This window comes from Notolepis coatsorum, assembly GCF_963971535.1.
Source record: "Notolepis coatsorum genome assembly, chromosome: 11".
NCBI lineage: Eukaryota > Metazoa > Chordata > Actinopteri > Aulopiformes > Paralepididae > Notolepis > Notolepis coatsorum.
In genome coordinates this window covers 69220766-69234508 of record NC_140175.1, presented here as the reverse complement: position 1 = coordinate 69234508, position 13743 = coordinate 69220766, and the positions used below count along the sequence as shown (strand labels likewise).

Sequence of the window (13743 nt, the reverse complement as noted above, 5' to 3'; positions counted from 1 at the left end):
TGTATCTAGTGTACAGCAGTACAACCTTTTCAAAAGGGCACTTTTTTTATGAGGCTCAAAAAGGCAGGTGCTCAAGCACCCCTTGGGCTCTATGTGTGCACGTGCCTGCCAGCATAGATACATGAGCCAACAGACGCAGTAATACATAGTAACAGACACAGTAATACATAACAACCAGCATCGATACATGAGCCAACAGACGCAGTAATACATAGTAACAGACGCAGTAATACATAACAACCAGCATTGATACATGCGCCAACAGACGCAGTAATACATAGTAAGTTAACAGACAAGGATGCTACAGTACCTTTTAACAGGAGATGGGGCTGCAATCTTCTCAGTATTCTCTGGCTTAATGATAGAGGTGTTGCCATTGGCTAGGCCTAGAGTGGAGGAGAGAAAGGAGAGAGGAGGAGAACAGAGGAGGGGAGAGGAGTGATGAAAGAATATTCCACCTTACTGTTATGTATCTATTCTGTTGCTTTTCTGTTGCTAGTTTTGGCCTGTTTATTTTCCTGTCCATAACTGTATTACAAACATTTGCAACAGGAAATACAAAGGGGCCTATTTAGAATGTGTATGTTGTCAAGTTAGAAAAGATCTATAGGAAGTGTTGTGAAGGATCAGATTAAACCGAATATATATATTTATTTATATATATATATTTAAATAGTGTTTGTATATCGTTTGATATCCCCTGTATATTCCTTGTACAATATGCACTGAATATCCCTTTAGTCTACTAAACAGCCCATAATAGTTTCATTCTACCATTGGACGAGAACCTGGCGCCAGGTTGCCATACCCCTAGGTTCAAGTTCAATCGTGCCGCCCAACATGTCGTGGCAAGCCCCGGTTCCGCGCAGGAATACGTCTGGCGAAATACGAATGGTACTATTTGTTCATAGCGCATATATATATGGCGCAAGTAAAGTAGAACTTTCTTTTAGTCCAGTTCTTTACCCTCCAACAGAGTGACAGACGCGAAGCCTCACCCACGACGCACGTGTGGTGTAGTAAGGCCTACTTGGCCTCAGAATAGGCATTGAGATATCGGGTGGATTAATAGTTGAATAGTCATAGTTTGGCACTATACCGTCGAGTTGGACGTATTCTATTAAGCTAATAATAGTCTATTTATGTATGGTGCATCGTTCGGTTAGAGTTATAAAGTTATCAGTACCCCCATCGTTCCTGACGTTATCTGGACGCTTAACCAGGCTGGGCAGACCCCTAGTGGTGCTTGCATCCAAGGAGCTCCGGGCCAGGGCGACTGGACCTGTATATTGGATTACTCTACCCGGACGACGGCGAGCCTTCCACGGCTTGGATTATGCTTTGGGTGCTTTGATTATTCCATGGATAACGGCCAACACTGCGGAGTGTTGGAACTACCCCCCGGAGAGGACTCCAGGTGAGACGGCGCTCTACACCAGTGAGGTCGCCTCACGTCTCTCCGTTGTGGACCGGCAGCTACCGTCCACCAGAGGGTCCAGCTGTATTCGTCTGCGGACCGAGGTTCTGTGGGCACCGTGTCCAAGACTTTGGATTCTCCCAAGAAATCGTCGGCCAGATGGGATACCGCCAGCGGCTTCTCTAACCCCCCCCTCCTACTGTCTTACAACCAGCGGGACCCCCCCCCCCCCCTTAGTGTATCCAGCTATAATCATTTAAGTACCATCGCTATAGTTTCCTAAATATCCAGGTTGTATACTTACTCCCTGCGTAACCAGAGATTGGACACTCAATGTTGATTTACCTACGAATACTCATTTGCCATACAAGTGCATATTTCAAATCATAAGTGTAAACAAGTGAACGTTGTATATACCTTTTGCTATATTAAATATTCGATTTGTACATTTGTGTGGATTCGTTTCATCAGGTGGGAAAGTGTTCATCATACTTATATCATGTACTGGATGGCCAGAAGTTAAAGTACAAGAGGTAGTGGTATTAAATATCATATCTAACAATACAGTCAGGGAATTGTACCCCTCAGTTACAATTGGTCCTTCGAGCCGGATGGTGACTAGTGTAATATTAATATAGTGTTATTAATATTGAAATGGCCTATGATGAACACTCCACGAAACGGTCCTCCTAACCTAGAACGCCCGCGGCGCAGACGACAGCCACCTCAGTACTTAGAGGATTACACTGTCAGTCAACTACCTAGCCTTCGACAAACGGTAAACGCGGTAAAAGTAGAAAGTAAAATTATGTCTGACCTTAACGACCAGGTTTCCCCGACCACAGAGGCCCTAGTAGGTCCTAATGTAACTGACCAAGCTCACGGTGGGGACCAGGAGGGAGCGGACATGCCTTTACCCCCCGCCACTACAGAAGAAGTAGTTCCCGACCACCCCCGGGAGGAAGACAACCCTACAGAGCGAGAACTCTGCACGGAAGAAGAGGAGGAGAGCGCCGAGGAAATAGAGCTCCAGGACTCCCCAACGAGTACCCCCAGGAGCGGCTCACGCAGGAGCGGCTCACCTCCACAACCGCCTTCCCCCAGCGAAGCGGAGAGGATGCTACAACAGGCGTTCCTCGTCAGCCTGACAGCCTCTACCGAACGCGATCGACTTCAGGGTGAACGCGACCGTCTCCAAGCGCAACAGCGGAGCGAAGAAGAGCACACACGCCTGGAGATGAGACGCCTTCAGACGGAAGAGAATATGGCAAGAGACCGGGCCGACGCCCAGCGCGCCGCTGCCGGTGCCCAAAGAGAAGCAGATCTCACCAAGCGCGAAGTCGAGCGCGACAAGTTACAAGCGCAGCTAATGGAGCAGCTGATCCGCAAGGCAACACCCTCTCCCTCCGCCAGGGGTTCAAGGAACTCGTCGAGACAACAGTCAAGGGCAGCGTCTCCTCAACGAGCAAGCGACCCTGAACTTGACCAACAGACCGAGCCTATACCCCCCGCAGACCCCCTTCCCAGACCGGTCCAAGCGAGACCCAGCTACAAGGAAGGAGCGGCATACACTGCGGAGAAGCTAAATAAACGATTACAGGATCTGGAAGATCTGATAGAGGAAGAAGAGGGAGAGGAGGAGAACCAAGCCCGACGACAGCACAGTACTCCACCGGACCAGGAGGTCCAGTACAGTCCAGGCTATACCCCCGCGGCGCTGCGCTACAGACCCCCGACTCTATTCACGGGTGAGCACGACGCACGACCAGCCCCGAGGAATAGCACCTGGACCAGCGGGCCATGGTACCCTGTCAGTACCAGCCCACAGCGAGGCGCAAGAGGGGACTCGCCCAGGAGGTCTCTCCCCCAACGCTCGCCGATGTATCAGCCATCCACGGCGTCATACATTGCCACGCCGTCATTTCCAGACTTCGCCTATGAGAGTCGAGCACAGTACACGGAGCTCCGGATGTGCTTAGAGACAATGATGGTGGATGTCGCTGATGAACGCCACAAGTATGCAATATTACTGAAGCACCTGAAAGTACCGCGAGCGCACAATATAGCGCTAGCCTATGCCACCTCTTCGACACCATACACAGCGGCCCTAGCGGCGCTGGACCAGAGATATGGACGTATATGGGATTACGTAATCCAAGAGATAAGGCATATTGATCGCCTACCCCCAGCCACAGACAATCGCTCATTAGACGACCTGTCAATCAAAGTGCAGTCCCTGGTAGGGATGCTGGGAGCGCAACGGGAAAAGGGCATGCATGAGCTATACGCCAACTCTAACGTCGAGAGGATTTTGGAGAAGCTGCCACCCGCAAGACAGGAGCGTTTTAGGCGGCAGAGAGACTACCGGGATCCCAACGGCCCCGAACCATCCCTCCTTGATCTAGCCGACTTCCTGGCGAGAGAAGTCAGCAGCTTACGACTGGATACATTCGGGCGGAGCACGCCAAGCTCCAGAGAGGGACCCAGGAGAATAAATGATGGAAGAAGATCGGTGACTGTCATGCACCAATCAGAGTCAGTACCGAGCAGTAAGAGTCACAGCACCCCCTCGAGAAAAGAGAAGTGGAAGATAGCGTGTCCCTACTGTGAGAAAGAACACTGGCTGTCACAATGTGACCTATTCACAAAGATGAATGCAGAAGAAGTGAGTCAATGGATAAAGTCCAACAGGCGCTGTTACCGATGTGCGCGGCCACACATGGCAGCCGAATGCCGCCGAAAGAAAAGGTGCAGTCGGTGCGATGGAGCCCATCTAGATATACTACACGACAGTAACAGAAGACGGCCTCCACCTGCACCATCGAGCGGCACCAAGGCAAGTGTCATGTACATTGACCCCGCCAGCAGCAGCGGCGCCCAAGTGCTCTTAAAGGTAGTCCGTGTGACATTGAGCTACCAAGACAAAGTCATGGACACTTACGCCGTCCTTGATGACGGGTCAGAGAAGACCCTTCTGCTCGCGTCCGCTGCGGCCCAGCTGGGACTGCGGGGGAGCAAGAACGAAATGACGATTCGGACAATAAGAAGAGATTTAAAGACGATAAAGGGCGAGAATGTCTCCTTCACTATCGCAGCAAACGGGCAGCCAGAGCGACGGTATAAGATTACAAATGCTTTCACCAGCCAAGAAATAGGACTATCGCAGTACACCTACCCTGTCGCCAAGTTGATGGATAAATATGTGCACCTGCGCCAATTACCTATCCCGCTCATAGACGGCGCTACCCCGACCCTGCTGATAGGCTCCGACCATGCAGAACTCATAGTCCCGATTGACCGGGTCTATACAGGACCCCGAGGCTGTCCTGCAGCAGTCGAGACCCGCCTAGGGTGGACCCTACAAGGCCCCCTCGCTAAATCTCTCAACCGAACAGCAGCCACTAGCTGCCTCCACTCCAGAACGACAGAAGAAGACACCACTCTCCTGCAGCATGTCGAGAGGCTATGGACACTAGAGACAATGCCCTTTAAGAACGAAAAGAAAGATATTCCTTCTAAAGAAGACATTTACGCCATCAACCTACTCGAGCAGGGGACAAAGAGAGTCACAGTCGGCGGAGTGATGAGATACGCAACTCCACTCCTGAGGCGAGAAGGAATGCCCACCTTTCACGCAAAGAAAGACGCCACGGAGCGCTATCTATTGAACACGGAGCGGCGCCTAGCCAAAGACCCCGCTCAAGAGAGTGTGTACCGCGCTGAGATTGAGAAGCTAACCACAGCGGGACACGTAACAAAGATTGACATTAAAGAGGCCGATCAGACGACCGAATCATGGTACGTGCCGCATCACAAGGTCCATCACAACGGCAAGGATCGCATTGTGTTCAACTGCAGCTACCAGATCGGATCCCAAAATCTGAATAAAGAGCTCTTGCCCGGCCCCACACTTGGCCCCTCCCTACTAGGCGTGCTACTGCGCTTCCGCCAGGACAAGGTGGCTATCAGCGGGGATATCAAAGGGATGTTCTTGCAGGTGAGACTAGTAGAGGAGGACAAGCCCCTGCTGCGGTTCCTATGGAGAGAGAGGATCGGAGATGAGAACCCAGCCATCTACCAGTGGGAAGTACTCCCCTTCGGAACCACATGCAGCCCGTGCTGTGCTACATTTGCACTACAGAAACACGTCGCAGAGGACCCAACAGCAGATGAAGAGGTCCAACACAGTGCGAAGAACAGTTTCTACGTGGACAACTGTTTACAAAGCGTTTCGACTCAAGAAGAAGCCGAGGCTCTCCTAATCAAGTTACGCGCCTCCCTGATCAAAGGCGGCTTTGATCTCAGGCAGTGGGCCAGCAGTGACCCGCACGTATTGCGCAGCCTCTCCCCCGCGGACAAGGCTGCCAGCAGCGAAACCTGGATGGCGACCATCCCAGGAGAAGCCCAAGAAATGACACTAGGACTAGTCTGGCGCTTCAAAACAGACTCGCTCCACTATAGACACAAACCCTTGGCTCCAGAGCAGGGAAGGTCGACGGCGATACCGACCACCAGACGGAGTGTGTACAGAACACTCGCCAGACAATATGACCCGTTGGGATGTATTCTACCTTACACCACCAGGGCAAAGATGATTGTACGAGCACTATGGGACAAGGACCAGGGCTGGGACGACCCAATACCCGCACACCTTGCCTCAACATGGAGAGAGTGGGAGACGGAACTCCGCTCACTCCCAGGCGTCAATATACGCCGCAGCTACTTCCCATCCACAGTGAGGCCAGAGACATGCGAGATTGATCTACACGTCTTCAGCGATGCCTCCGAAGTAGCCTATGGATCGGTGGCCTACTTGCGTGCCCAAGAGAAGGGAGGAAAGATACACACTGCTTTCATCCTGGCCCGCTCAAGAATAGGCCCACGTAAGCAACAATCTATCCCACGTCTAGAGCTCTGCGCAGCCCTAGCAGGAGCGCATCTAGCCACGTTAATCCAACGTGAACTCACCATTCCGGTGCACAGAACAATCTTGTGGTCAGATTCCACGACAGTACTCACATGGATCAAGTCTGATTCATGCAGATACAAAGTCTTTGTGGGAGTCAGAGTCACCGAGATTCAAGAGCTAACAGAAGCAGCGAGCTGGCGGTATGTGGACACCAAACACAACCCAGCTGACGTCATCACCCGGGGAATGTCTCTGGATGACCTAACCCGTCGCAACATCTACAGTGACGGACCAGAATTCCTCAAGCTCCCGGAAGGAGAGTGGCCTACGCCCACCCCACGGGAAGCAAGTAACGAGGAGGCTGAGAACAAGAAACCTATGTTCTGTGGACTGAGCACAGTCGCCTCCACAGACCCCAACATAGATGACTGCATTACCCTAGCGAGTGCGCAGCAAAGAACATTCCTGCGGCACCACCCAGAGATTCAGTCCACCACTGACATGTCAGCAGCTGACTACGAAGAAGCAGAACTTCTTCTACTACAACGAGCCCAGAGAGACTCGTTCCCCGATGAGCTAGACTGTCTACAGGGAGGAAACCCCGTCCCATCAGACAGCAGACTGCTCCACCTGGCACCAGAGAGTGACGCCCATAATCTCATCAGAGTGGGTGGTCGCCTGCGGAGAGCCCCCGATCTACCGGATGATATTAAGTACCCGATCGTCTTGAACAGCCGACACAAGGTCACAGAGCTGATCATAAAGAAATACGACGAGGATGTACACCACGCAGGAGCAGAGAGAGTCCTCACGGAGATCGAGGGAGTATTGAACTCAAAGCCCCTCGGTTACGTCTCCAGTGATGTAGCAGATGTCGACCCAGTCACCCCCAACACACTCCTAATGGGGCGGCTGGACCCCGCGCTACCCCAGACAATGTACAGGCCTGAAGAAGCGAACGGCCGAAGAATGTGGAGGTACAGTCAAGTACTAGCTGACAAGTTTTGGAGCAGCTTCCTACTCCACTACCTACCGTCTCTACAGACCCGCCAGAAGTGGGTAAAAGAGAGAGACAATTTGACAGAAGGAACAGTCGTCATGATTATTGACCAGTCACTGCCCAGAGCTATGTGGCCGGCTGGCCGCGTAAGCAAAGTGATCACCGGTGCCGATGGCAAGGTCCGAGCAGCTGAAGTACTCGTCCAAGGGCGCACTTACACACGACCCGTGGCGAGGCTCATAGAACTGCCCCGACTCCCAGATACTATCGATGATGACCATGACCCATGACTTTGTGAGTTGACTGACCCTTACAGCGGACCTTGAGTGGTAGACAGTGCGGTTAATCTGTCTCTGCTTAGCTAATTAGGTGGGACTAATTAGGGGGCGGCTGTTGTGAAGGATCAGATTAAACCGAATATATATATTTATTTATATATATATATTTAAATAGTGTTTGTATATCGTTTGATATCCCCTGTATATTCCTTGTACAATATGCACTGAATATCCCTTTAGTCTACTAAACAGCCCATAATAGTTTCATTCTACCATTGGACGAGAACCTGGCGCCAGGTTGCCATACCCCTAGGTTCAAGTTCAATCGTGCCGCCCAACATGTCGTGGCAAGCCCCGGTTCCGCGCAGGAATACGTCTGGCGAAATACGAATGGTACTATTTGTTCATAGCGCATATATATATGGCGCAAGTAAAGTAGAACTTTCTTTTAGTCCAGTTCTTTACCCTCCAACAGAGTGACAGACGCGAAGCCTCACCCACGACGCACGTGTGGTGTAGTAAGGCCTACTTGGCCTCAGAATAGGCATTGAGATATCGGGTGGATTAATAGTTGAATAGTCATAGTTTGGCACTATACCGTCGAGTTGGACGTATTCTATTAAGCTAATAATAGTCTATTTATGTATGGTGCATCGTTCGGTTAGAGTTATAAAGTTATCAGTACCCCCATCGTTCCTGACGTTATCTGGACGCTTAACCAGGCTGGGCAGACCCCTAGTGGTGCTTGCATCCGAGGAGCTCCGGGCCAGGGCGACTGGACCTGTATATTGGATTACTCTACCCGGACGACGGCGAGCCTTCCACGGCTTGGATTATGCTTTGGGTGCTTTGATTATTCCATGGATAACGGCCAACACTGCGGAGTGTTGGAACTACCCCCCGGAGAGGACTCCAGGTGAGACGGCGCTCTACACCAGTGAGGTCGCCTCACGTCTCTCCGTTGTGGACCGGCAGCTACCGTCCACCAGAGGGTCCAGCTGTATTCGTCTGCGGACCGAGGTTCTGTGGGCACCGTGTCCAAGACTTTGGATTCTCCCAAGAAATCGTCGGCCAGATGGGATACCGCCAGCGGCTTCTCTAACCCCCCCCTCCTACTGTCTTACAACCAGCGGGACCCCCCCCCCCTTAGTGTATCCAGCTATAATCATTTAAGTACCATCGCTATAGTTTCCTAAATATCCAGGTTGTATACTTACTCCCTGCGTAACCAGAGATTGGACACTCAATGTTGATTTACCTACGAATACTCATTTGCCATACAAGTGCATATTTCAAATCATAAGTGTAAACAAGTGAACGTTGTATATACCTTTTGCTATATTAAATATTCGATTTGTACATTTGTGTGGATTCGTTTCATCAGGTGGGAAAGTGTTCATCATACTTATATCATGTACTGGATGGCCAGAAGTTAAAGTACAAGAGGTAGTGGTATTAAATATCATATCTAACAATACAGTCAGGGAATTGTACCCCTCAGTTACAGGAAGAGTAAATATTTAGATTTTCCCATAACCCTTAAATGTTTTACAGTAGGCCTACCTCTATTCTATGTACTGCAGGTATTCTAGAGCATATTTGCTGTATATTTCTACAGTAGACCTACCTGTATTACGTGCAGGTCTTTTAGAGTGTATATTTGCTGTATATTTCTACAGAAAGCCTACTGTACCTGTACTCTTGGCCTACTGTACCTGTATGACAGTAGGCCTACCTGTGCTCTGGGCAGGTCTCGTATGTATTTCTACAGTAGGCCTACATGTGCTCTGGGCAGGTATTTTAGAGTGTACAGTATATTTCTACAGTAGGCCTACATGTGCTCTGGGCAGGTCTTTTAGAGTGTACAGTATATTTCTACAGTAGGCCTACAGGTGCTCTGGGCAGGTCTTTTAGAGTGTACAGTATATTTCTACAGTAGGCCTACATGTGCTCTGGACAGGTCTTTTAGAGTGTACAGTATATTTCTACAGTAGGCCTACATGTGCTCTGGGCAGGTATTTTAGAGTGTACAGTATATGTCTACAGTAGGCCTACCTGTACTCTGGGCAGATCTTTTAGAGTGTACAGTATATTTCTACAGTAGGCCTACATGTGCTCTGGGCAGGTATTTTAGAGTGTACAGTATATGTCTACAGTAGGCCTACCTGTACTCTGGGCAGATCTTTTAGAGTGTACAGTATATTTCTACATTAGGTCTACCTGTGCTCTGGGCAGGTCTTTTAGAGTGTACAGTATATTTCTACATTAGGTCTACCTGTGCTCTGGGCAGGTATTTTAGAGTGTACAGTATATTTCTACAGTAGGAATACCTGTGTTCTGGGCAGGTATTTTAGAGTGTACAGTATATTTCTACAGTAGGCCTACCTGTGCTCTGGGCAGGTCTTTTAGAGTGTACAGTATATTTCTACAGTAGGCCTACATGTGCTCTGGGCAGGTATTTTAGATTGTACAGTATATGTCTACAGTAGGCCTACCTGTACTCTGGGCAGATCTCTTAGGGTAGGTTTTGCTCCGTGTTCTGACGACAGTGAGGTCTTGTCTGGGCAGAATAACAGACTGATCCTTTCTCATCTGGTTAGCAGTCTTGCCACTGATGGAGAGAGAGAGAGGGAGGGAGAGAGAAAGAGAGAGGAAGAGAGAGAAAGAGGGAGAGAAAGAAAGAAAGAAAGAAAGAAAGAAAGAAAGAAAGAAAGAAAGAAAGAAAGAAAGAAAGAAAGAAAGAAAGAAAGAAAGAAAGAAAGAAAGAAAGAAAGAAAGAAAGAAAGAAAGAAAGAAAGAAAGAAAGAAAGAAAGAAAGAAAGAAAGAAAGAGACAAGTATAATATAAAATATAACCATATCTATGCATAAACTACCATGGACATTTTTATTAAAAAAAAAAAAAAAACATTTTGTATTACATTATTCTTTGTAATAATCTTTATGTTCTAACCTGTAGCGATGTTTAGATCCCAGAGATCCTAGTTTGGAGAGTTTCCTGGTTAATGTGTTGGAATCATTCTCTGGCATCCTGCAAAACACACACACATAAATAAAACATTAATAATTATGAGACAACAGTGGCTCAGGAGGTAGAGTGGTGGTAATCAAAAGGTTCCCGGTTTGATTCCGGCTTCTCCCGGCAGTGTGTTGAAGTGTCCTTGAGCAACACACTTGCATGGTTGCCCTGCCATCTGTGAGTGAATGGGTGAATGTGAGGCATAAATTGCGAAGCGCTTTGAATAAAATATATATTAGATTAGATTAAATTAGATTAGATTCAAATTATTCAATATAATACATATATATATATATATAAACTCAATAAAACTAACTTAATAAACTCCCTGAATTAGAAACAATAATGTAAACAAGCAGCAGTGATAACCTTCCAAGGTTCTGAAGATGTCAGACATTCTGATGAATAATATGAATGTAGGCAACGTTGACAGGAATACAGCTGGAACTGATATCTCTTCAGCAAAACACCTTTTATTCTTCTGAGCAGAAAAACGGTAAAGACACATCTTAACAACCATGACCTGATGGATTATTGAGCAGCCATTCCACCTTTCTTGAGGGCTGTGAAAAGTTTATTGATTAAACTGTTCGTAGAAGCTAGTGATTATACAGCGGAGCGGAGGGCTTTTTGTTCAGGTTGAACTAGGGAGATGGGGAACTATTGACAGTGTGCATTCAATAGGCTGTACAGAAAACTACATAGCACCCCTGGTTTCCACTAGATCTATATTTTACATTTGGTCTTTGAAACATGGACAGCTTCGCCAGACAGAACAGACCACTGAGGCTTATTTCCATTGAGTTGGGGCAACTTGGCAATCAAATTATTATTATTATTTATTTTTTTACAAATCATGGCCAGGTCTGCATTATGGGCACAGTTGGATTGCCCATCTGACCAGTCAGAATATTTGGCAGGGATCACACATTAGACAGAATCTGAAAGAACCAGTTTTTCCCCCTGAATTTCACACGTAAACAATTATGTTGAAATGAAAATGGAAATAAGATGTTTCACCACAACGAGCAGCGGAGCTCTGAACGTAGTTTAATAGTTTCTGATTCAATCTGAGCAGTGAAAAGAGAGGAGTGAGAGAGAGAGAGAGAGGGTTAAGAGAGTTAAGAGAGAGGAGAGAGAGATAAAGAGAGTTAAGAGAGAGGAGAGAGATAAAGAGAGTTAAGAGAGAGAGAAATAGGAAAGAAGAGGGAGGAGACAAAAGGGAGACAGGAGAGAGAGGGGAGAGAGATAGAGGCGGGGAGAGAAAGAGAAGAGGGACATACAGAAGACTGTGAGAATGAGAGACAGGAGAGAGATAGAGTGGAGAGAGAGAGGTGGGGGGGAGAGAGAGAGGAGACATGGGAGAGAGAGGAGATGTGGGAGAGAGAGGTGGTGGAGAGAGAGGAGACGTGGGAGAGAGAGGGGTGGGAGAGAGAGAGATGTGGGAGAGAGAGAGGATATGTGGGAGAGAGAGAGAGGGTGGGAGAGAGAGAGAGGAGACGTGGGAGAGAGAGGGGTGGGAGAGAGAGAAACAGACAGACAGACAACAAGGAAAAGTGATACAGAAGGAGAGATATAGAAAGACAGTAAGAGAGACAAAGAGAGAGGAGATAGCAGAGAGGACGGAACGAGAGGAGAGCAAACAGAAAGACAGAGAGACAGACAGACAGGCAGAGAGAGAGAGACAGGCAGACAGAGACAGACAGATAGCCAGATGAACAGTATATACTGTAGTTGTAATAACACAAGTGTTCTCTTGACAGAACTAAAACTCACACTTTCAGTATCACTCACATCTCTCAGCGTAATGTGTCTGGAAATGTCTGTGTGTGTATGAGTCAATGTGTGTGTGTGTGTGCGTGTGTGTGTGTGTGTGTGTGTGTGTGTTAGTGTATGTGTATGAATGTGTTTTAGTGTGTATGTATGTTTGTATTAGTGTATTAGTGTGTATTTGTGTGTGTTAAGTGTGTTTGTTAGTGTGTGTGTATGTGTGTGTGTGTGTTAGTGTGTGTATGCAGGCATGTTTACTGCCTGTGTCTTCTTGGAGTACATTGCTGTTACAGAATAATATAAAAAACCCATGTTCTGTATGAATTCTATTTTTTCTCCCCTCCAAAGTTTTATTAAAAACACCATCAATGTTTTATTAAAAACACCATCAAACACCCCCAATGTTTTATTAAAAACACCATCAATATTTTATTAAAAACACCATCAAACACCATCAATGTTTTATTAAAAACACCATCAATATTTTATTAAAAACACCATCAATATTTTATTAAAAACACCATCAATGTTTTATTAAAAACACCTCTCTTTTATTATTCCTTAACACAGAACAGATGGTTAGTGACTCCCATAATTGTCCCTGTTAATGTTACATGGAAAAACTGATTATAGTATATAGTATTAGGCTCTAAACATCAATTCTACACACATGCGCCCACACACACACACACACACGCGCATGCGCACACGCACACGCACACACACACACACATGCGCAGAGCAGAACAGAGCAGAACAAAGCAGAGCAGAACAGAGGTTAAATATTCTGTGTAAATCCTACCCATGAAATCTTAAAATCAAATGTTTTTCAAATGTATGTTATGGACCCCAGGAAGAATAGCACTGCTGTGGCTAATGGTGATCAAAATAAACTTAAACTTAAACTCCCAGCTTTAACATGAAGGGAACACAGATAGTTGTTGTAACCTTTCTTTACCAGGGTAGGCTGCTACGCACAGAGGATCTGTTTCACATTCACACCACAGTCTGACACTGTTGGCCACTGAGCAGCTCCACTAGAGCAGTTTGGGGGTTAAGTGCCTTGCTCAAGGGCACTTCAGCGGTTGGTATTAAGGGATGGGAGAGAGATAGTCATTCACTTCCTAGCCCAGATCTTTCCTGCCAGTCCGGAGGATCGAACCGGCGACCTTCTGGCCATAAGCCTGCTTCTCTAAACTTTAGGCCACCACTGTCCCCATAAAAGTTAAAACAAACCTTACTGAGATGTGTTAAAATTCTACCTGGGAAGCGTGCCTTTGGTGGACTAACTAGACTGACAGAGCTTCAGGTGCTTTGATCTCTATGTGGGAGCAGGACTCTATAGGGTTTT

The 13743-nt window shown here is 47.5% G+C and overlaps 1 protein-coding gene across 1 annotated transcript in view; it reads right to left on the bottom strand.

Moving 5' to 3' along the window:
• epb41l4a (erythrocyte membrane protein band 4.1 like 4A) overlaps nucleotides 1-13743 on the bottom strand; it is a gene marked incomplete at its 5' end in the record, with an annotated part of 82769 nt that overhangs the window by 16085 nt on the left and 52941 nt on the right. The window contains 3 exons of the mRNA XM_084324951.1: nucleotides 311-386; nucleotides 10100-10215; nucleotides 10557-10634. Coding sequence (XP_084181077.1) covers nucleotides 311-386; nucleotides 10100-10215; nucleotides 10557-10634 — 270 coding nt within the window. The remainder of the gene's footprint in view (nucleotides 1-310; nucleotides 387-10099; nucleotides 10216-10556; nucleotides 10635-13743) is intronic.